This window comes from Pseudophryne corroboree, chromosome 8 (genome assembly GCF_028390025.1).
Source record: "Pseudophryne corroboree isolate aPseCor3 chromosome 8, aPseCor3.hap2, whole genome shotgun sequence".
Lineage (NCBI taxonomy): Eukaryota > Metazoa > Chordata > Amphibia > Anura > Myobatrachidae > Pseudophryne > Pseudophryne corroboree.
Window position 1 is genome coordinate 3928799 of NC_086451.1, and position 22607 is coordinate 3951405.

Consider the following 22607-nt stretch of genomic DNA (forward strand, 5'->3'; position numbering starts at 1 on the left):
GTGCGACTGAGCCGCCAGGTCCCGTGCAGCTCTGCTGTGTGTGCGACTGAGCCGCCAGGTCTCGTGCAGCTCTACTGTGTATATCTGTGTGCAACTGAGCCGCCAGGTCCCGTGCAGCTCTGCTGTGTATATCTGTGTGCGACTGAGCCGCCAGGTCCCGTGCAGCTCTGCTGTGTATATCTGTGTGCGACTGAGCCGCCAGGTCCCGTGCAGCTCTGCTGTGTATATCTGTGTGCAACTGAGCCGCCAGGTCCCGTGCAGCTCTGCTGTGTATATCTGTGTGCGACTGAGCCGCCAGGTCCCGTGCAGCTCTGCTGTGTGTGCGACTGAGCCGCCAGGTCCCGTGCAGCTCTGCTGTGTGTGCGACTGAGCCGCCAGGTCCCGTGCAGCTCTGCTGTGTGTGCGACTGAGCCGCCAGGTCCCGTGCAGCTCTACTGTGTATATCTGTGTGCAACTGAGCCGCCAGGTCCCGTGCAGCTCTGCTGTGTATATCTGTGTGCGACTGAGCCGCCAGGTCCCGTGCAGCTCTGCTGTGTATATCTGTGTGCAACTGAGCCGCCAGGTCCCGTGCAGCTCTGCTGTGTATATCTGTGTGCGACTGAGCCGCCAGGTCCCGTGCAGCTCTGCTGTGTGTGCGACTGAGCCGCCAGGTCCCGTGCAGCTCTGCTGTGTGTGCGACTGAGCCGCCAGGTCCCGTGCAGCTCTGCTGTGTGTGCGACTGAGCCGCCAGGTCCCGTGCAGCTCTACTATGTATATCTGTGTGCAACTGAGCCGCCAGGTCCCGTGCAGCTCTGCTGTGTATATCTGTGTGCGACTGAGCCGCCAGGTCCCGTGCAGCTCTGCTGTGTATATCTGTGTGCGACTGAGCCGCCAGGTCCCGTGCAGCTCTGCTGTGTATATCTGTGTGCGACTGAGCCGCCAGGTCCTGTGCAGCTCTGCTGTGTATATCTGTGTGCGACTGAGCCGCCAGGTCCTGTGCCGCTCTGCTGTGTATATCTGTGTGCGACTGAGCCGCCAGGTCCCGTGCAGCTCTGCTGTGTGTGCAACTGAGCCGCCAGGTCCCGTGCAGCTCTGCTGTGTATATCTGTGTGCGACTGAGCCGCCAGGTCCCGTGCAGCTCTGCTGTGTGTGCGACTGAGCCGCCAGGTCCCGTGCAGCTCTGCTGTGTGTGCGACTGAGCCGCCAGGTCCCGTGCAGCTCTGCTGTGTGTGCGACTGAGCCGCCAGGTCCCGTGCAGCTCTACTGTGTATATCTGTGTGCAACTGAGCCGCCAGGTCCCGTGCAGCTCTGCTGTGTATATCTGTGTGCGACTGAGCCGCCAGGTCCCGTGCAGCTCTACTGTGTATATCTGTGTGCAACTGAGCCGCCAGGTCCCGTGCAGCTCTGCTGTGTATATCTGTGTGCGACTGAGCCGCCAGGTCCCGTGCAGCTCTGCTGTGTATATCTGTGTGCGACTGAGCCGCCAGGTCCCGTGCAGCTCTGCTGTGTATATCTGTGTGCGACTGAGCCGCCAGGTCCCGTGCAGCTCTGCTGTGTATATCTGTGTGCGACTGAGCCGCCAGGTCCCGTGCAGCTCTACTGTGTATATCTGTGTGCAACTGAGCCGCCAGGTCCCATGCAGCTCTGCTGTGTATATCTGTGTGCGACTGAGCCGCCAGGTCCCGTGCAGCTCTGCTGTGTATATCTGTGTGCGACTGAGCCGCCAGGTCCCGTGCAGCTCTGCTGTGTGTGCAACTGAGCCGCCAGGTCCCGTGCAGCTCTGCTGTGTATATCTGTGTGCGACTGAGCCACCAGGTCCCGTGCAGCTCTGCTGTGTGTGCGACTGAGCCGCCAGGTCCCATGCAGCTCTGCTGTGTATATCTGTGTGCGACTGAGCCGCCAGGTCCCGTGCAGCTCTGCTGTGTATATCTGTGTGCAACTGAGCCGCCAGGTCCCATGCAGCTCTGCTGTGTATATCTGTGTACGACTGAGCCGCCAGGTCCCGTGCAGCTCTGCTGTGTATATCTGTGTGCGACTGAGCCGCCAGGTCCCGTGCAGCTCTGCTGTGTGTGCGACTGAGCCACCAGGTCCCGTGCAGCTCTGCTGTGTGTGCGACTGAGCCGCCAGGTCCCGTGCAGCTCTGCTGTGTGTGCGACTGAACCGCCAGGTCCCGTGCAGCTCTACTGTGTATATCTGTGTGCAACTGAGCCGCCAGGTCCCGTGCAGCTCTGCTGTGTATATCTGTGTGCGACTGAGCCGCCAGGTCCCGTGCAGCTCTGCTGTGAATATCTGTGTGCGACTGAGCCGCCAGGTCCCGTGCAGCTCTGCTGTGTATATCTGTGTGCAACTGAGCCGCCAGGTCCCGTGCAGCTCTGCTGTGTATATCTGTGTGCGACTGAGCCGCCAGGTCCCGTGCAGCTCTGCTGTGTATATCTGTGTGCAACTGAGCCGCCAGGTCCCGCGCAGCTCTGCTGTGTATATCTGTGTGCGACTGAGCCGCCAGGTCCCGTGCAGCTCTGCTGTGTGTGCGACTGAGCCGCCAGGTCCCGTGCAGCTCTGCCGTGTGTGCGACTGAGCCGCCAGGTCCCGTGCAGCTCTGCTGTGTGTGCGACTGAGCCGCCAGGTCTCGTGCAGCTCTACTGTGTATATCTGTGTGCAACTGAGCCGCCAGGTCCCGTGCAGCTCTGCTGTGTATATCTGTGTGCGACTGAGCCGCCAGGTCCCGTGCAGCTCTGCTGTGAATATCTGTGTGCGACTGAGCCGCCAGGTCCCGTGCAGCTCTGCTGTGTATATCTGTGTGCGACTGAGCTGCCAGGTCCCGTGCAGCTCTGCTGTGTGTGCGACTGAGCCGCCAGGTCCTGTGCAGCTCTGCTGTGTATATCTGTGTGCGACTGAGCTGCCAGGTCCCGTGCAGCTCTGCTGTGTATATCTGTGTGCGACTGAGCCGCCAGGTCCCGTGCAGCTCTGCTGTGTATATCTGTGTGCGACTGAGCCGCCAGGTCCTGTGCAGCTCTGCTGTGTATATCTGTGTGCGACTGAGCCGCCAGGTCCCGTGCAGCTCTGCTGTGTGTGCAACTGAGCCGCCAGGTCCCGTGCAGCTCTGCTGTGTATATCTGTGTGCGACTGAGCCGCCAGGTCCCGTGCAGCTCTGCTGTGTGTGCGACTGAGCCGCCAGGTCCCGTGCAGCTCTGCTGTGTGTGCGACTGAGCCGCCAGGTCCCGTGCAGCTCTACTGTGTATATCTGTGTGCAACTGAGCCGCCAGGTCCCGTGCAGCTCTGCTGTGTATTTCTGTGTGCGACTGAGCCGCCAGGTCCCGTGCAGCTCTGCTGTGTATATCTGTGTGTGACTGAGCCGCCAGGTCCCGTGCAGCTCTGCTGTGTATATCTGTGTGCGACTGAGCCGCCAGGTCCCGTGCAGCTCTGCTGTGTATATCTGTGTGCGACTGAGCCGCCAGGTCCCGTGCAGCTCTGCTGTGTATATCTGTGTGCGACTGAGCCGCCAGGCCCTGTGCAGCTCTGCTGTGTATATCTGTGTGCGACTGAGCCGCCAGGTCCCGTGCAGCTCTGCTGTGTGTGCAACTGAGCCGCCAGGTCCCGTGCAGCTCTGCTGTGTATATCTGTGTGCGACTGAGCCGCCAGGTCCCGTGCAGCTCTGCTGTGTATATCTGTGTGCGACTGAGCCGCCAGGTCCCGTGCAGCTCTGCTGTGTATATCTGTGTGCGACTGAGCCGCCAGGTCCCGTGCAGCTCTGCTGTGTATATCTGTGTGCGACTGAGCCGCCAGGTCCCGTGCAGCTCTGCTGTGTATATCTGTGTGCGACTGAGCCGCCAGGTCCCGTGCAGCTCTGCTGTGTATATCTGTGTGCGACTGAGCCGCCAGGTCCCGTGCAGCTCTGCTGTGTATATCTGTGTGTGACTGAGCCGCCAGGTCCCGTGCAGCTCTGCTGTGTATATCTGTGTGTGACTGAGCCGCCAGGTCCCGTGCAGCTCTGCTGTGTATATCTGTGTGCGACTGAGCCGCCAGGTCCTGTGCAGCTCTGCTGTGTGTGCGACTGAGCCGCCAGGTCCCGTGCAGCTCTGCTGTGTATATCTGTGTGCGACTGAGCCGCCAGGTCCCGTGCAGCTCTGCTGTGTATATCTGTGTGCGACTGAGCCGCCAGGTCCTGTGCAGCTCTGCTGTGTATATCTGTGTGCGACTGAGCCGCCAGGTCCCGTGCAGCTCTGCTGTGTGTGCAACTGAGCCGCCAGGTCCCGTGCAGCTCTGCTGTGTATATCTGTGTGCGACTGAGCCGCCAGGTCCCGTGCAGCTCTGCTGTGTATATCTGTGTGCGACTGAGCCGCCAGGTCCCGTGCAGCTCTGCTGTGTGTGCGACTGAGCCGCCAGGTCCCGTGCAGCTCTGCTGTGTATATCTGTGTGTGAGACTGAGCCGCCGGGTCCCGTGCAGCTCTGCTGTGTGTATCTGTGTGTGTGACTGAGCCGCCGGGTCCCGTGCAGCTCTGCTGTGTATATCTGTGTGTGCGACCGAGTCTGTATACGGAGTAGAACAGAACGTGGATTGGAAAAATGCTGCGGCTGCTACATTGTAGCACTTTGTGTACAGATTCAGAGTCTCAGCCACTCAGATATGTGTTATTACAGGGCAAACAGCTGAATCAGGCAATCACGGCGTGTCAGTTACACCTGGCAGCCCTCCTAGTGGTGGGATAACATTCAGGAGTTCACTATAAAAAGAGACTTTATTATAATTATATATGTTATATATGTGTCCTCAATACGCTATTCATTGGGAGACGCCTGGCATGTCGCTGGCCATCTTTTTTGCCAAAAATGCATCTTAGTTGCAACGCAATCCAACCAGGATGCACGAGGAGACTGTGCGGAGTAATGCAATATGTGACACTTGTATTTTTTAACTTTTCAATCTATACTTTAAAAATGTCTGTAAGGGGGGAGATAGATTCCGTACACCGGAGCTCACGTCACCACAGAGTAACAGTAAACCAACTCCCTTCCTGCCATTTTATTACTACGTTAGGATGTCCGTCATGTCTGAGTGCTAGAGCCGATCTGGAATCCCTCCCCCACCGCAGAGCATTGCAGTGGTAAATGCTGCAGACCATCGCTGCTCTCTCCCTCATTCATGTCCGCGCTCGGCTATCTCCCCATCACCAAAATAAAACCTATTTTGTCTGTGTTGAAACCGATGCCTCGCTGTGGAATCCTGATCCTGGACGCGGCGCTCGTCTTTCCCGCGCACTCCGGATAAGGAGCAGCAAAACATCACTGCTGCCGGGATGTTAATTATTGATGTTGGTAAAGTGGGCAGTGGCGCGGTGCCAGGCCATTATGTGACAGACGATCTGCCCGTGGCACGTCCCACTGACCGGCGGGGTATGAGGTTTCTGTAGTACTGCCCAGATTACAGCCCGTCGCACAGTACGCAGGACTCGCCCTAGTCAGCCAGTCTTACCTATCGCCTGTATGCAGTCAGCCGCCCATTTTGGGATGCCCCAGTATGCAGTTATATTTATATATATATAGTCCATGGATGAGTCCGGCACTCAGCTTCCCCGTAGGGGTATGTGCTCCGGTGCCCTCCCAGGGGGGTGAACCCCAATATATAACCAACAATATAGGCGGCACTCGGAGACTTGCACAAAATAGGTGAAAAAACAGCCAGGTGAGTTTATTCAAGTCAACGTTTCGGGGGACGTACCCCCTTCCTCAGGACACAACACACTAATGTGCAACACAGTGATACAAACTTAAATAACTACTTACCAGGACCCCAGCCGCCCCACGGTGTCAGCGCGATCCCGGCGCACGCGACCCGCACTTCCGGTCGCGGCTCTCACCCAGCACAGGAAGTGACGTCATCGCGCCGCCGAGAGCCGCCTCCACCGTAGCTGCGTACACAGAGGGACTGGTAACCATGGGAGCAGAGTGCACAACTCATGTTCGGTGCGCTCGCTGCTGCCAGGTGTAAACATGACATATTAACATATAAAAAACACATGTGAATAACCTGCACAAGACAATGGTGACAATATGCTCAATAAAAACTAACAAAGTGATTGATTACGACACACCCCGGATCTCTCCGTGTGTGATGAATGATCAAAGTGCATAATGTATAAAGTGCCTAGTGAGTAAATACACATCAAAAAAATATATAAAAGATATAAAAAGGTATATAAAAAACTACATGGCTAAACATCTGGACAGTCTTGCTACCTCTGTGATATGTGCAAAAATCGCTAGATATCTGTAAATAACTTACACCAGCATAACTGACTGTGCCTGACACAATATGTAATTGACTGAAAGAAGTATCTCTAACACTTTTAGTCGGCCTGTCAGTGTATCTATATCGATTAATTGTTTAATAGAGGTTCTTCTGAATGGAAGACATAAAGCATAGAACAAGATGTGTTGGGAATATATATCCAACACAGTACATTATATTATATTGTGTCGCCAAAGGTATCATAAGATGCACTGTAGACTTAAATATTCATTCAAGCCTCGGGGATGAATGGTGTCGAGTTTATAGATCCATCTTGCCTCAAGTTTTAATAATTTATTGGCACGATCGCCACCTCTTATTGTGGCTGGGATGTGGTCCACGATTTTATAACGCACTGATGCCAAAGAATGTCGCATCTGTGCGAAGTGGCGTGCCACAGGTTGGTCACTTTTCCCTGATTGCAGGGCTGCCCTGATGGATGACCTGTGTTGGGCCATCCTTTCTTTAAAGTGGCACTGCGTTTTGCCGACATAATATAGGCTACAGGGGCAGATTAACACATAAATTACGAACGTGGAACTGCAGGTAAGGGGCAATCGAATGGACATCTTTTTACCTGTATGCGGGTGAGTGATGAAATCACCCGTGAGCATGTAACTGCATGTAGTGCAGCCTAGGCATTTGAAACAACCATTTTTGCGGCTAAGAAAATGTGCAGTGGGTAAGGGTTTATTAAAACCCGTTACATCATTTTTGACTACTAAGTCCTTAATATTCGCGCTTCTGGTGTAACATGGCATGATCTTGCTGCGTTTAAGGGAGGTTAAACTGGGGTCCGTGGTTATGATGGGCCACATTTGTTTCATCTGTTTACTTCTGACCCCACTGGCGGTGTTGAATTCATTGACCCACGTGACCCTATCATCTGTGGATGTCATGCCATCCTGTTGGAGTAGCTCCATTCTACTGGTGGACATCACCTTAGTGCGAGCTTGTGTCAGAATGCTAGATGGATAGCCTCGTTGTGCAAATTTGTTGGACATGGCATCAAGCTGGATCTCCAGGTCTTCGGGTTCGCTGGTAATCCTGCGCACCCGGAGGAACTGTGAGTATGGTAGACCTCTTACCAGCGATCTAGGATGGAAACTGTCGTATCGCAACAGAGTGTTGCGATCAGTGGGTTTACTATACAGTGATGTCTGTATATGTCCATGATGAATTTTAATTTTAATATCCAAAAAACACATTTCCGTGGGATGAGTGGATAAAGCTAGCTTAACGGGGCTAGGAGACCTGTTGTGGTCTTCAATCAATCTGACCAAGGTTGGTTCATCATGGGTCCAGAACAGCAACAGGTCGTCTATATAGCGATAATAAAGTGCTATGTGCTCTGAGACAGAGGGGTCCTCAAAAAACAACGCCCGCTCGACCTCCCACATGTAGGCGTTAGCCAGAGACGGGGCCACTGCCGACCCCATGGCACAGCCTGTGTTTTGTTTGAAAAACTGGCCATTGAAAAGAAAATAATTATGGGTCAGAGTGAATTCCAACAGTGTGATAAACAGGTCAACATCTGGCCCTGTGTATGCTGGGTTGTGTGTGATCAGCCGCCTAACTGCTGATATACCTGCCTGATGCAGAATGCAGGTATAGAGGCTGGCTACATCCAGGGTGGCTAAGATGGTGCCCTCATATACTTGCCCCACAACCAGTAGTTTCCTCAATAGCATATTGGAATCCTTAAGATGGGTAAATGTGGCTTGCACACAAGGTTGCAAGTATGCATCCAAGAAAATGGCAATGGATTCGCACAGCGACCCCCTGGCCGAAATAATCGGTCTACCAGGGGGGTACTGGGCATCCTTGTGTACCTTTGGGATGGCGTAAAATATTGGAGTAACCGGGTGCGCACACACTAATTTGTTATGAATCTCTTGTGTGATCAAGCCTTCAAGTAGAGCCTCTGCTAAGATGTTATCTAATGAGGATTTGTAAACAACAGTGGGATCATTATCCAGTGAACTATATGTGTCGCTGTCTGCGAGCAAGCGGTTACTTTCAGCGATGTAATCTGATGTATCTAGGATCACAATCCCACCCCCTTTGTCCGCTCCCCTGATGATTATGTCCTGTCTGTTTGCCAGGGACCTGAGGGCGGACTGTTCGTCAATATTGAGGTTGTTATAAACCTGCGGGGAAGGGGCATTCTGTAAATTGTCCATCATGCGGGTAAAGGTTCTGATGGATGCATTTTGGGACACCGGATCAAATTTAGATGCAGTTCCTAGTTTGCGTATCTGTGGTGGAAGGTCCTTGACTGCAGTGTGGTCCGGTTTCTTTTCAAAATGTTCTTTTAATTTTAATGTCCTGTTGAGCTTGAACGTCTCAATTTTCCATTTGAATTTGTCCGGGACTTTGGTGGGGACATAAGACAGACCTTTAGACAGCACGGCGATCTCAGCAGGGGTTAAATTTACAGAAGACAAGTTGAAGACTAGGTCCGTTTCGACCTGGGCGGTCTTCCTCCCCGTTTGCCGCCTCGACTGGCCCCCCCGTCTGGTGGGTGTTTTCGTCTGCCGGACGTGATTGCCCGGGTCTGTGCCCCTAAAGGGGCCCCCTGAGTGGAAGGGGTGTGGTCTGATGCAAATGCCTCATCGGTCTCACTGGCAGAGGTGCTGTATTGTGCCCTCTGTGTCCTGCGCCTGCGTGGTCCCGAATAATTTCTCTGTGCAGGGGGACCCGTGCTGTTGGCCAACCAGGTATACACCCGATGTTGCTCGTAATCAGCCTGAACTTTGCGTAGCTTGTCTTTTTTATATTTGACCAGCTCCGTTCTATATGATTCAAGTTGAGTCTTGAGTTTGTCCAGCCAGTTAACAGATTTATCAGCAGTGAGGGCACTCAGGTGACTTTCCTCAAATGTCCTGAGTTTCTCCCTGGTGTCATTGACCTCCCGAGTTGACTCCTCAATGACCAACAGCATGAGGTCCATGGCACACTTATTTAAGACCGATATCCACCTCTTACATACTCTTTTATATATATATATATAATGTGTATGTATAGATATATATGTGTGTCTGTGTGTGTGTGTGTGTGTGTGTATATATATATATATATATATTTATTTATTATTATTATTATTATATTTTTTAGTGTTGTCACAGTCGGTGTCACCATAATCCCGCTCTGTTTCCCTCCTCTAGAGTTTGAAGGTGACCCGCAGGCGGTCCTGAAGACCATGAGACGCTACATCAAGGAGTTCTTTGGCTGCCGGGAGTGCGCGCAGCACTTTGAAGCGATGGCCGAAGCGTCCGTGGAGACTGTGAAAACGATGGACGAGGCTGTGCTGTGGCTGTGGCGGACGCACAACGTGGTGAATAACAGACTGGCCGGTGCGTAGAACTACAGAGTGACAGGAATACGTGTGGGGGCGCTGGCGGACGCTGAGCGCAGAATGACTGGCGGCGTCTCTCCGCTGTATTAGGTCTCCCAGAATAATGAGCCCAGCTGGCCGGCCACTCGCTCGCTCTTACAGGGGTTCCCGATTGCGTCTGGTACATGGGGGGGACTGTGTGAGGGTTCCCGATTGCGCCTTGTCCATGGGGACTGTATGAGGGTTCCCGACTGCTCTTTGTCCATGGGGACTGTGTGAGAGGGTTCCCGACTGCTCTTTGTCCATGGGGACTGTGTGAGGGTTCCCGACTGCGCCTTGTACATGGGGACTGTGTGAGGGTTCCCGACTGTATGGGGACTGTGTGAGGGTTCACGATTGCGCCTGGTACATGGGGGGGACTGTGTGAGGGTTCCCGATTGCGCCTTGTCCATGGGGACTGTGTGAGGGTTTCCGACTGCGCCTTGTCCATGGGTACTGTGTGAGGGTTCCCGACTGCGCCTTGTACATGGGGACTGTGTGAGGGTTCCCGACTGTGTGAGGGTTCCCGACTGCGCCTTGTCCATGGGGACTGTGTGAGAGGGTTCCAGAATGTGCCTTGTACATGGGGACTGTGTGAGGGTTCCCGACTGTATGGGGACTGTGTGAGGGTTCCCGACTGCGCCTTGTGCATGGGGACTGTGTGAGGATTCCCGATTGCGCCTTGTACATGGGGACCGTGTGAGGGTTCCCGACTGCGCCTTGTACATGGGGACTGTGTGAGGGTTCCTGACTGCGCCATGTACATGGGGACTGTGTGAGGGTTCCCGACTGTACATGGTGTCTGTGTGAGGGTTCCCGACTGCGCCTTGTACATGGGGACTGTACATGGTGTCTGTGTGAGGGTTCCCGACTGTGCATTGTACATGGGGACTGTGTGAGGGTTCCCGACTGTGCATTGTACATGGGGACTGTGTGAGGGTTCCCGACTGCGCCTTGTACATGGTGTCTGTGGGAGGGTTCCCGACTGTACATGGTGTCTGTGGGAGGGTTCCCGACTGTACATGGTGTCTGTGGGAGGGTTCCCGACTGTGCATGGGGACTGTGGGAGGGTTCCCGACTGTGCATGGGGACTGTAGGAGGGTTCCCGACTGTGCATGGGGACTGTAGGAGGGTTCCCGACTGTGCATGGGGACTGTGGGAGGGTTCCCGACTGTGCATGGGGACTGTGGGAGGGTTCCCGACTGTGCATGGGGACTGTAGGAGGGTTCCCGACTGTGCATGGGGACTGTAGGAGGGTTCCCGACTGTGCATGGGGACTGTAGGAGGGTTCCCGACTGTGCATGGGGACTGTAGGAGGGTTCCCGACTGTGCATGGGGACTGTGGGAGGGTTCCCGACTGTGCATGGGGACTGTGGGAGGGTTCCCGACTGTGCATGGAGACTGTGGGAGGGTTCCCGACTGTGCATTGTACATGGGGACTGTGTGAGGGTTCCCGACTGCGCCTTGTACATGGGGACTGTGGGAGGGTTCCCGACTGTACATGGGGACTGTGGGAGGGTTCCCGACTGTGCATGGGGACTGTGGGAGGGTTCCCGACTGTGCATGGGGACTGTGTGAGGGTTCCCGACTGCGTCTTGTACATGGGGACCATGTGAGGGTTCCCGACTGCGCCTTGTACATGGGGACTGTGGGAGGGTTCCTGACTGTACATGGGGACTGTGGGAGGGTTCCCGACTGTGCATGGGGACTGTGGGAGGGTTCCCGACTGTGCATTGTACATGGGGACTGTGTGAGGGTTCCCGACTGTGCATTGTACATGGGGACTGTGTGAGGGTTCCCGACTGTGCATTGTACATGGGGACCGTGTGAGGGTTCCCGACTGCGCCTTGTACATGGGGACTGTGTGAGGGTTCCCGACTGTGCATTGTACATGGGGACTGTGTGAGGGTTCCCGACTGCGCCTTGTACATGGGGACTGTGGGAGGGTTCCCGACTGTACATGGGGACTGTGGGAGGGTTCCCGACTGTGCATGGGGACTGTGGGAGGGTTCCCGACTGTGCATGGGGACTGTGTGAGGGTTCCCGACTGCGTCTTGTACATGGGGACCATGCGAGGGTTCCCGACTGCGCCTTGTACATGGGGACCGTGCGAGGGTTCCCGACTGCGCCTTGTACACGGGGACTGTGCGAGGGTTCCCGACTGCGCCTTGTACATGGGGACCGTGTGAGGGTTCCCGACTGCGCCTTTTACATGGGGACCGTGCGAGGGTTCCCGACTGCGCCTTGTACATGGGGACTGTGCGAGGGTTCCCGACTGCGCCTTGTACATGGGGACTGTGCGTGGGTTCCCGACTGCGCCTTGTACATGGGGACTGTGCGAAGGTTCCCGACTGCGCCTTGTACATGGGGACTGTACATGGTGTCTGTGTGAGGGTTCCCGAGTGCGCCTTGTACATGGGGACTGTACCTGGTGTCTGTGTGAGGGTTCCCGACTGCGTCTTGTACATGGGGACCATGCGAGGGTTCCCGACTGCGCCTTGTACATGGGGACCGTGCGAGGGTTCCCGACTGCGCCTTGTACACGGGGACTGTGCGAGGGTTCCCGACTGCGCCTTGTACATGGGGACCGTGCGAGGGTTCCCGACTGCGCCTTTTACATGGGGACCGTGCGAGGGTTCCCGACTGCGCCTTGTACATGGGGACCGTGCGAGGGTTCCCGACTGTGCATTGTACATGGGGACTGTGTGAGGGTTCCCGACTGCGCCTTGTACATGGGGACTGTGCGTGGGTTCCCGACTGCGCCTTGTACATGGGGACTGTGCGAAGGTTCCCGACTGCGCCTTGTACATGGGGACTGTACATGGTGTCTGTGTGAGGGTTCCCGAGTGCGCCTTGTACATGGGGACTGTACCTGGTGTCTGTGTGAGGGTTCCCGAGTGCGCCTTGTACATGGGGACTGTACATGGTGTCTGTGTGAGGGTTCCCAACTGTACATGGGGACTGTGTGAGGGTTCCCGACTGTACATGGGCACTGTGTGAGGGTTCCCGACTGTACATGGGGACTGTGTGAGGGTTCCCGACTGTGCATTGTACATGGGGACTGTGTGAGGGTTCCCGACTGTGCATTGTACATGGGGACTGTGTGAGGGTTCCCGACTGTGCATTGTACATGGGGACACTGTGAGGGTTCCCGACTGTGCATTGTACATGGGGACTGTGTGAGGGTTCCCGACTGTGCATTGTACATGGGGACTGTGTGAGGGTTCCCGACTGTGCATTGTACATGGGGACTGTGTGAGGGTTCCCGACTGTGCATTGTACATGGGGACTGTGTGAGGGTTCCCGACTGTGCATTGTACATGGGGACTGTGTTAGGGTTCCCGACTGTGCATTGTACATGGGGACTGTGTGAGGGTTCCCGACTGCGCCTTGTACATGGTGTCTGTGTGAGGGTTCCCGACTGTGCATGGGGACTGTGTGAGGGTTCCCGACTGTGCATGGGGACTGTGTGAGGGTTCCCGACTGTGCATGGTGTCTGTGTGAGGGTTCCCGAGTGCGTCTTGTACATGGGGACTGTACATGGTGTCTGTGTGAGGGTTCCCAACTGTACATGGGGACTGTGTGAGGGTTCCCGACTGTACATGGGCACTGTGTGAGGGTTCCCGACTGTACATGGGGACTGTGTGAGGGTTCCCGACTGTGCATTGTACATGGGGACTGTGTGAGGGTTCCCGACTGTGCATTGTACATGGGGACTGTGTGAGGGTTCCCGACTGTGCATTGTACATGGGGACTGTGTGAGGGTTCCCGACTGTGCATTGTACATGGGGACTGTGTGAGGGTTCCCGACTGTGCATTGTACATGGGGACTGTGTGAGGGTTCCCGACTGTGCATTGTACATGGGGACTGTGTGAGGGTTCCCGACTGCGCCTTGTACATGGTGTCTGTGTGAGGGTTCCCGACTGTGCATGGGGACTGTGTGAGGGTTCCCGACTGTGCATGGGGACTGTGTGAGGGTTCCCGACTGTGCATGGTGTCTGTGTGAGGGTTCCCGAGTGCGTCTTGTACATGGGGACTGTACATGGTGTCTGTGTGAGGGTTCCCGAGTGCGTCTTGTACATGGGGACTGTACATGGTGTCTGTGTGAGGGCTCCCGACTGTGCATGGGGACTGTGTGAGGGTTCCCGACTGCGCCTTGTACATGGTGTCTGTGTGAGGGTTCCCGACTGTGCATGGGGACTGTGTGAGGGTTCCCGACTGTGCATGGGGACTGTACATGGTGTCTGTGTGAGGGTTCCCGAGTGCGTCTTGTACACGGGGACTGTACATGGTGTCTGTGTGAGGGTTCCCGACTGTCCATGGGGACTGTGTGAGGGTTCCCGACTGCGCCTTGTACATGGGGTCTGTGTGAGGGTTCCCGACTGTACATGGGGACTGTGTGAGGGTTCCCGACTGTACATGGGGACTGTGTGAGGGTTCCCGACTCTGCATTGTACATGGGGACTGTGTGAGGGTTCCCGACTGTGCATGGGGACTGTGTGAGGGTTCCCGACTGTGCATGGGGACTGTGTGAGGGTTCCTGACTGTGCATATGGGGACTGTGTGAGGGCTCCCGACTGCGCCTTGTACATGGGGACTGTACATGGTGTCTGTGTGAGGGTTCCCGACTGTGCATGGGGACTGTGTGAGGGTTCCCGACTGCGCCTTGTACATGGTGTCTGTGTGAGGGTTCCCGACTGTACATGGGGACTGTGTGAGGGTTCCCGACTGTGCATGGGGACTGTGTGAGGGTTCCCAACTGTGCATGGGGACTGTACATGGTGTCTGTGTGAGGGTTCCCGAGTGCGTCTTTTTCATGGGGACTGTACATGGTGTCTGTGTGAGGGTTCCCGACTGCGCCTTGTACATGGTGTCTGTGTGAGGGTTCCCGACTGTACATGGGGACTGTGTGAGGGTTCCCGACTGTGCATGGGGACTGTGTGAGGGTTCCCAACTGTGCATGGGGACTGTACATGGTGTCTGTGTGAGGGTTCCCGAGTGCGTCTTTTTCATGGGGACTGTACATGGTGTCTGTGTGAGGGTTCCCGACTGTACATGGGGACTGTGTGAGGGTTCCCGACTGTACATGGGGACTGTGTGAGGGTTCCCGACTGTGCATTGTACATGGGGACTGTGTGAAGGTTCCCGACTGTGCATGGGGACTGTGTGAGGGTTCCCGACTGTGCATGGGGACTGTGTGAGGGTTCCCGACTGCGCCTTGTACATGGGGACTGTACATGGTGTCTGTGTGAGGGTTCCCGAGTGCGTCTTGTACATGGGGACTGTACATGGTGTCTGTGTGAGGGTTCCCGACTGTGCATGGGGACTGTGTGAGGGTTCCCGACTGCGCCTTGTACATGGTGTCTGTGTGAGGGTTCCCGACTGTACATGGGGACTGTGTGAGGGTTCCCGACTGTACATGGGTTACTGTGTGAGGGTTCCCGACTGTGCATTGTACATGGGGACTGTGTGAGGGTTTCCGACTGTGGATGGGGACTGTGAGGGTTCCCAACTGTGCATTGTACATGGGGACTATGTGAGGGTTCCCGACTGTGCATGGGGACTGTGTGAGGGTTCCCGACAGCGCCTTGTACATGGGGACTGTACATGGTGTCTGTGTGAGGATTCCCGAGTGCGTCTTGTACATGGGGACTGTACATGGTGTCTGTGTGAGGGTTCCCGACTGTACATGGTGTCTGTGTGAGGGTTCCCGAGTGCGTCTTTTTCATGGAGACTGTACATGGTGTCTGTGTGAGGGTTCCCGACTGCGCCTTGTACATGGTGTCTGTGTGAGGGTTCCCGACTGTACATGGGGACTGTGTGAGGGTTCCCGACTGTACATGGGGACTGTGTGAGGGTTCCCGACTGTGCATTGTACATGGGGACTGTGTGAAGGTTCCCGACTGTGCATGGGGACTGTGTGAGGGTTCCCGACTGTGCATGGGGACTGTGTGAGGGTTCCCGACTGCGCCTTGTACATGGGGACTGTACATGGTGTCTGTGTGAGGGTTCCCGACTGTACATGGGGACTGTGTGAGGGTTCCCGACTGTACATGGGGACTGTGTGAGGGTTCCCGACTGTGCATTGTACATGGGGACTGTGTGAAGGTTCCCGACTGTGCATGGGGACTGTGTGAGGGTTCCCGACTGTGCATGGGGACTGTGTGAGGGTTCCCGACTGCGCCTTGTACATGGGGACTGTACATGGTGTCTGTGTGAGGGTTCCCGAGTGCGTCTTGTACATGGGGACTGTACATGGTGTCTGTGTGAGGGTTCCCGACTGTGCATGGGGACTGTGTGAGGGTTCCCGACTGCGCCTTGTACATGGTGTCTGTGTGAGGGTTCCCGACTGTACATGGGGACTGTGTGAGGGTTCCCGACTGTACATGGGTTACTGTGTGAGGGTTCCCGACTGTGCATTGTACATGGGGACTGTGTGAGGGTTTCCGACTGTGGATGGGGACTGTGAGGGTTCCCAACTGTGCATTGTACATGGGGACTATGTGAGGGTTCCCGACTGTGCATGGGGACTGTGTGAGGGTTCCCGACAGCGCCTTGTACATGGGGACTGTACATGGTGTCTGTGTGAGGATTCCCGAGTGCGTCTTGTACATGGGGACTGTACATGGTGTCTGTGTGAGGGTTCCCGACTGTACATGGTGTCTGTGTGAGGGTTCCCGAGTGCGTCTTTTTCATGGAGACTGTACATGGTGTCTGTGTGAGGGTTCCCGACTGCGCCTTGTACATGGTGTCTGTGTGAGGGTTCCCGACTGTACATGGGGACTGTGTGAGGGTTCCCGACTGTACATGGGGACTGTGTGAGGGTTCCCGACTGTGCATTGTACATGGGGACTGTGTGAAGGTTCCCGACTGTGCATGGGGACTGTGTGAGGGTTCCCGACTGTGCATGGGGACTGTGTGAGGGTTCCCGACTGCGCCTTGTACATGGGGACTGTACATGGTGTCTGTGTGAGGGTTCCCGAGTGCGTCTTGTACATGGGGACTGTACATGGTGTCTGTGTGAGGGTTCCCGACTGTGCATGGGGACTGTGTGAGGGTTCCCGACTGCGCCTTGTACATGGTGTCTGTGTGAGGGTTCCCGACTGTACATGGGGACTGTGTGAGGGTTCCCGACTGTACATGGGTTACTGTGTGAGGGTTCCCGACTGTGCATTGTACATGGGGACTGTGTGAGGGTTTCCGACTGTGGATGGGGACTGTGAGGGTTCCCAACTGTGCATTGTACATGGGGACTATGTGAGGGTTCCCGACTGTGCATGGGGACTGTGTGAGGGTTCCCGACTGTACATGGGGACTGTGTGAAGGTTTCTGACTGTACATGGGGACTGTGTGAGGGTTCCCGACTGTACATGGGGACTGTGTGAGGGTTCCCGACTGTACATGGGGACTGTGTGAGGGTTCCCGACTGTACATGGGGACTATGTGAGGGTTCCCGACTGTGCATGGGGACTGTGTGAGGGTTCCCGACAGCGCCTTGTACATGGGGACTGTGTGAGGGTTCCCGACTGTACATGGGGACTGTGTGAGGGTTCCCGACTGTACATGGGGACTGTGTGAGGGTTCCCGACTGTACATGGGGACTGTGTGAGGGTTCCCGACTGTACATGGGGACTGTGTGAGGGTTCCCGACTGTACATGGGGACTGTGTGAGGGTTCCCGACTGTACATGGGGACTGTGTGAGGGTTTCTCTGGGTTTGTGTGTTAGTAGTTTGGACAGTTCGTTGCCCAGGTGCTTACAGCTCCTTTCGTGTTCCTGTCTCCACATAGGTGCTGAGAGCGAAGATCCTAAAAGCCCCAAAGTGCAGTGGCCCACCCCCGCGCTGTGCTCCGCCTGCCACGAGGAGACCCATGGTCTGCACAACTGGAATGAGCAGGAAGTTCTGGCCTTCCTGAAACGGCTCTACGGGAGCAAGGAGATCTCCTTCCAGTACTCTGGTCCTAGCAGCAACAGCCCGCAGCACGCCGCGGAGGACAGGCCCCACCAGGCCCTCACCAAGAGCCCTAAAGCTGAGCAGCCCCACCATGGTCCCATCCGTAAACCAGAATTCCTGGACAAATTAATCCAAAAGCAGCCGGAAAGAGGCCGTGAGGAGCGGAACCAGTCTGCCGGCTTTCTGGGCCTCGGGTTCTCCAACATAGACATGAGCCTGTGTGTGGTCCTGTACATCACCTCCTCCCTGTTCCTCATTATAATGTACTTCTTCTTCAAAGCTCGCTCCAGGCGCTGGAAAATCCGCTATAACCGGCCCTACGTGTAAATCCTAGAACCGTTCCCGCGCCCTTCAGCCGTTCTCCGGAGTGTAAATAGGTCTGTGGATCAGGGATATATACCGGAGGCTCCTCTAGGAACTTGTGGCTGGTGACTTGGGTCCTTCCTAGCCTCAGCCATTGTGCTTGCCGAGACCATTCATGCCAGGGATGGAGTAACTGTCCAGCGGCTGGATAAAGCCATGTAGCGGTGACGTAATGTACTCCGGTGACATCAGCGGTGAGGAAGCCCCAAATGACGCAGTTCTGCGGTGGCAGCGCTCAGCTGGACGTCTCTCCTGCCTCTGCCTATTGTGCAAGAACCGCCAAAGTGTTTTATTTCTTCCATAGCCGTCACATCCAATATAACACACGTGTCCTCCCGGCTGTGGTACAAAGCGTTGTGTAGCGTGGCGCACGCATTTGTGGCCTGCACCTTCTCCGTCAGGGAGCGTGTTCCCATAGTGGCTGTGCTACGCTCACTACTTAGTTATATTTCAGCATTTCTCTATCGTCCTAGTGGATGCTGGGGTTCCTGAAAGGACCATGGGGAATAGCGGCTCCGCAGGAGACAGGGCACAAAAAGTAAAGCTTTAGGATCAGGTGGTGTGCACTGGCTCCTCCCCCTATGACCCTCCTCCAAGCCTCAGTTAGATTTTTGTGCCCGGCCGAGAAGGGTGCAATCTAGGTGGCTCTCCTAAAGAGCTGCTTAGAAAAGTTTAGCTTAGGTTTTTTATTTTACAGTGAGTCCTGCTGGCAACAGGATCACTGCAACGAGGGACTTAGGGGAGAAGAAGTGAACTCACCTGCGTGCAGGATGGATTGGCTTCTTTGGCTACTGGACATTAGCTCCAGAGGGACGATCACAGGTACAGCCTGGATGGTCACCGGAGCCTCGCCGCCGGCCCCCTTGCAGATGCTGAAACAAGAAGAAGGTCCAGAATCGGCGGCATGAAGACTCCTCAGTCTTCTTAAGGTAGCGCACAGCACTGCAGCTGTGCGCCATTTCCTCTCAGCACACTTCACACGGCAGTCACTGAGGGTGCAGGGCGCTGGGAGGGGGGCGCCCTGGGAGGCAAATGAATACCTATTTTGGCTAAAAATACCTCACATATAGCCTCCGGAGGCTATATGGAGATATTTAACCCCTGCCAGAATCCGTTAAGAGCGGGAGACGAGGCCGCCGAAAAAGGGGCGGGGCCTATCTCCTCAGCACACAGCGCCATTTTCCCTCACAGAAAGGCTGGAGGGAAGGCTCCCAGGCTCTCCCCTGCACTGCACTACAGAAACAGGGTTAAAACAGAGAGGGGGGGCACTAATTTGGCGTTAGAAATATATAAAAAAGATGCTATAAGGGAAAACACTTATATAAGGTTGTCCCTATATAATTATAGCGTTTTTGGTGTGTGCTGGCAAACTCTCCCTCTGTCTCTCCAAAGGGCTAGTGGGTCCTGTCCTCTATCAGAGCATTCCCTGTGTGTGTGCTGTGTGTCGGTACGTGTGTGTCGACATGTATGAGGACGATGTTGGTGAGGAGGCGGAGCAATTGCCTGTAATGGTGATGTCACTCTCTAGGGAGTCGACACCGGAATGGATGGCTTATTTAGGGAATTACGTGATAATGTCAACACGCGGCAAGGTCGGTTGACGACATGAGACGGCCGACAAACAATTAGTACCGGTCCAGACGTCTCAAAAACACCGTCAGGGGTTTTAAAACGCCCGTTTACTTTAGTCGGTCGACACAGACACAGACAGGGACACTGAATCCAGTGTCGACGGTGAATAAACAAACGTATTCCTTATTAGGGCCACACGTTAAGGGCAATGAAGGAGGTGTTACATATTTCTGATACTACAAGTACCACAAAAGAGGGTATTATGTGGGATGTGAAAAAACTACCGTAGTTTTTCCTGAATCAGATAAATTAAATGAAGTGTGTGATGATGCGTGGGTTCCCCCCGATAGAAAATATGGGCGGTATACCCTTTCCCGCCAGAAGTTAGGGCGCGTTGGGAAACACCCCTTAGGGTGGATAAGGCGCTCACACGCTTATCAGAACAAGTGGCGGTACCGTCTATAGATAGGGCCGTCCTCAAGGAGCCAGCTGACAGGAGGCTGGAAAATATCATAAAAAGTATATACACACATACTGGTGTTATACTGCGACCAGCGATCGCCTCAGCCTGGATGTGCAGAGCTGGGGTGGCTTGGTCGGATTCCCTGACTAAAAATATTGATACCCTTGACAGGGACAGTATTTTATTGACTATAGAGCATTTAAAGGATGCATTTCTATATATGCGAGATGCACAGAGGGATATTTGCACTCTGGCATCAAGAGTAAGTGCGATGTCCATATCTGCCAGAAGATGTTTATGGACACGACAGTGGTCAGGTGATGCAGATTCCAAACGGTACAAAGGTGTATTGCCGTATAAAGGAAGAGGAGTTATTTGGGGTCGGTCCATCGGACCTGGTGGCCACGGCAACTGCTGGAAAATCCACCGTTTTTTACCCTAAGTCACATCTCTGCAGAAAAAGACACCGTCTTTTCAGCCTCAGTCCTTTCGTCCCTATAAGAGTCATATCTGCCCAGGGATAGAGGAAAGGGAAGAAGACTGCAGCAGGCAGCCCATTCCCAGGAACAGAAGCGTTCCACCGCTTCTGCCAAGCTCTCAGCATGACGCTGGGACCGTACAGGACCCCTGGATCCTACATGTAGTATCCCAGGGGTACAGATTGGAATGTCGAAACGTTTCCCCTGCGCAGGTTCCTGAAGTCTGCTTTACCAAGGTCTCCCTCCGACAAGGAGGCAGTATGGGAAACAATTCACGAGCTGTATTCCCAGCAGGTGATAATTTAAATTACCCCTCCTACAACAAGAAAAGGGGTATTATTCCACACTATATTGTGGTACTGAAGCCAGAAGGCTAGGTGAGACCTATTCTAAATCTAAAAAAATTTGAACACTTACAAAGGTTCAAATCAAGATGGAGTCACTCAGAGCAGTGATAACGAACCGGGAAGAAGGGGACTATATGGTGTCCCGAGACATCAGGGATGCTTACCTCCATGTCCCAAATTTGCCCTTATCACTAAGGGTACCTCAGGTTCGTGGTACAGAACTGTCACTATCAGTTTCAGACGCTGCCGTTTGGATTGTCCACGGCACCCCGGGTCTTTACCAAGGTAATTGCCGAAATGATGATTCTTCTTCGAAGAAAAGGCGTCTTAATTATCCCTTACTTGGACGATCTCCTGATAAGGGCAAAGTCCAGGGAACAGTTGGAGGTCGGAGTAGCATGATCCCGACAACAAGTCTCCTGTGCTTAGGGATGATTCTGGACACAGTCCAGAAAAAGGTGTTTCTCCCGGAAGAGAAAGCCAGGGAGTTATCCGAGCTAGTCAGGAACCTCCTAAAATCAGTGCATCATTGCACAAGGGCCATGGTAAAAAAATGGTGACTTCCTTCGAAGCAATTCCAGTCGGCAGATTTCATGCAAGAACTTTTCAGTGGGATCTGCTGGACAAATGGTCCGGATCGCATCTTCAGATGCATCAGCGGATAACCCTATATCCAAGGACAAGGGTGTCTCTCCTGTGGTGGTTACAGAGTGCTCATCTTCTAGAGGGCCGCAGATTCGGCATTCAGTTTTGGATGTTGGTGACCACGGAGGCCAGCCCGAGAGGCTGGGGAGCAGTCACACAAGGAAAAAATTTCCAGGGAGTGTGATCAAGTCTGGAGACTTTTCTCCACATAAATATAGCTAAGGGTAATTTTATAATGCTCTAAGCTTAGCAAGACCTCTGCTTCAAGGTCAGCCGGTATTGATCCAGTGGGATAAAACATCACGGCAGTCGCCCACGTAAATAGACAGGGCGGCACAAGAAGCAGGAGGGCAGTGGCAAAAACTGCAAGGACTTTTCGCTGTGCGGAAAATCATGTGATAGCACTGTCAGCAGTGTTTCATTCCGGGAATGGAAACTGGGAAGCAGACTTCCTCAGTAGGCACGACCTCCACCCGGCAGAGTGGGAACTTCATGAGGAAGTTTTCCACATGATTGTAAACCGTTGGGAATTACCAAAGGTGGACATGATGGCGTCCCGTCTGAACAAAAAACGGGACAGGTATTGCGCCAGGTTAAGAGACCCTCAGGCAATAGCTGTGGACGTTCTGGTAACACCGTGGGTGTACCAGTCGGTGTATGTGTTCCATCCTCTGCTTTTCATACCTAAGGTACTGAGAATTATAAGACGTAGAGGAGTAAGAACTATACTCATGGCTCCGGATTGGCCAAGAAGGACTTGGTACCCGGAACTTCAAGAGATGCTCACAGAGGACTTATGGCCTCTGCCGCTAAGAAGGGACTTGTTTCAGCAAGTACCATGTCTGTTCCAAGACTTACCGCAGCTGCGTTTGACGGCATGGCGGTGGAACGCCGGATCCTAAGGGAAAAGGCATTCAGGAAGAGGTCATTCCTACCCTGGTCAAAGCCAGAAAGGAGGTGACCGCACAACATTATCACCACATGTGGCGAAAATATGTTGCGTGTTGTGAGGCCAGGAAGGCCCCACGAAGAAATTTCAACTCGGTCGATTCCTGCATTTCTTGCAAACAGGAGTGTCTATGGGCCTCAAATTGGGGTCCATTAAGGTTCAAATTTCGGCCCTGTCGATTTTTCTTCCAGAAA

General features: G+C 54.4%; 1 protein-coding gene across 1 annotated transcript in view; it reads left to right on the forward strand.

Moving 5' to 3' along the window:
- QSOX2 (quiescin sulfhydryl oxidase 2) overlaps positions 1-18480 on the forward strand; it is a 73318-nt gene extending 54838 nt beyond the window's left edge. Inside the window, exons 11-12 of the mRNA XM_063935830.1 lie at positions 9433-9621; positions 17432-18480. Coding sequence (XP_063791900.1) covers positions 9433-9621; positions 17432-17922 — 680 coding nt within the window. The 3' untranslated portion in view covers positions 17923-18480. The remainder of the gene's footprint in view (positions 1-9432; positions 9622-17431) is intronic.
- The last annotated feature ends 4127 nt before the right edge of the window (positions 18481-22607 follow it).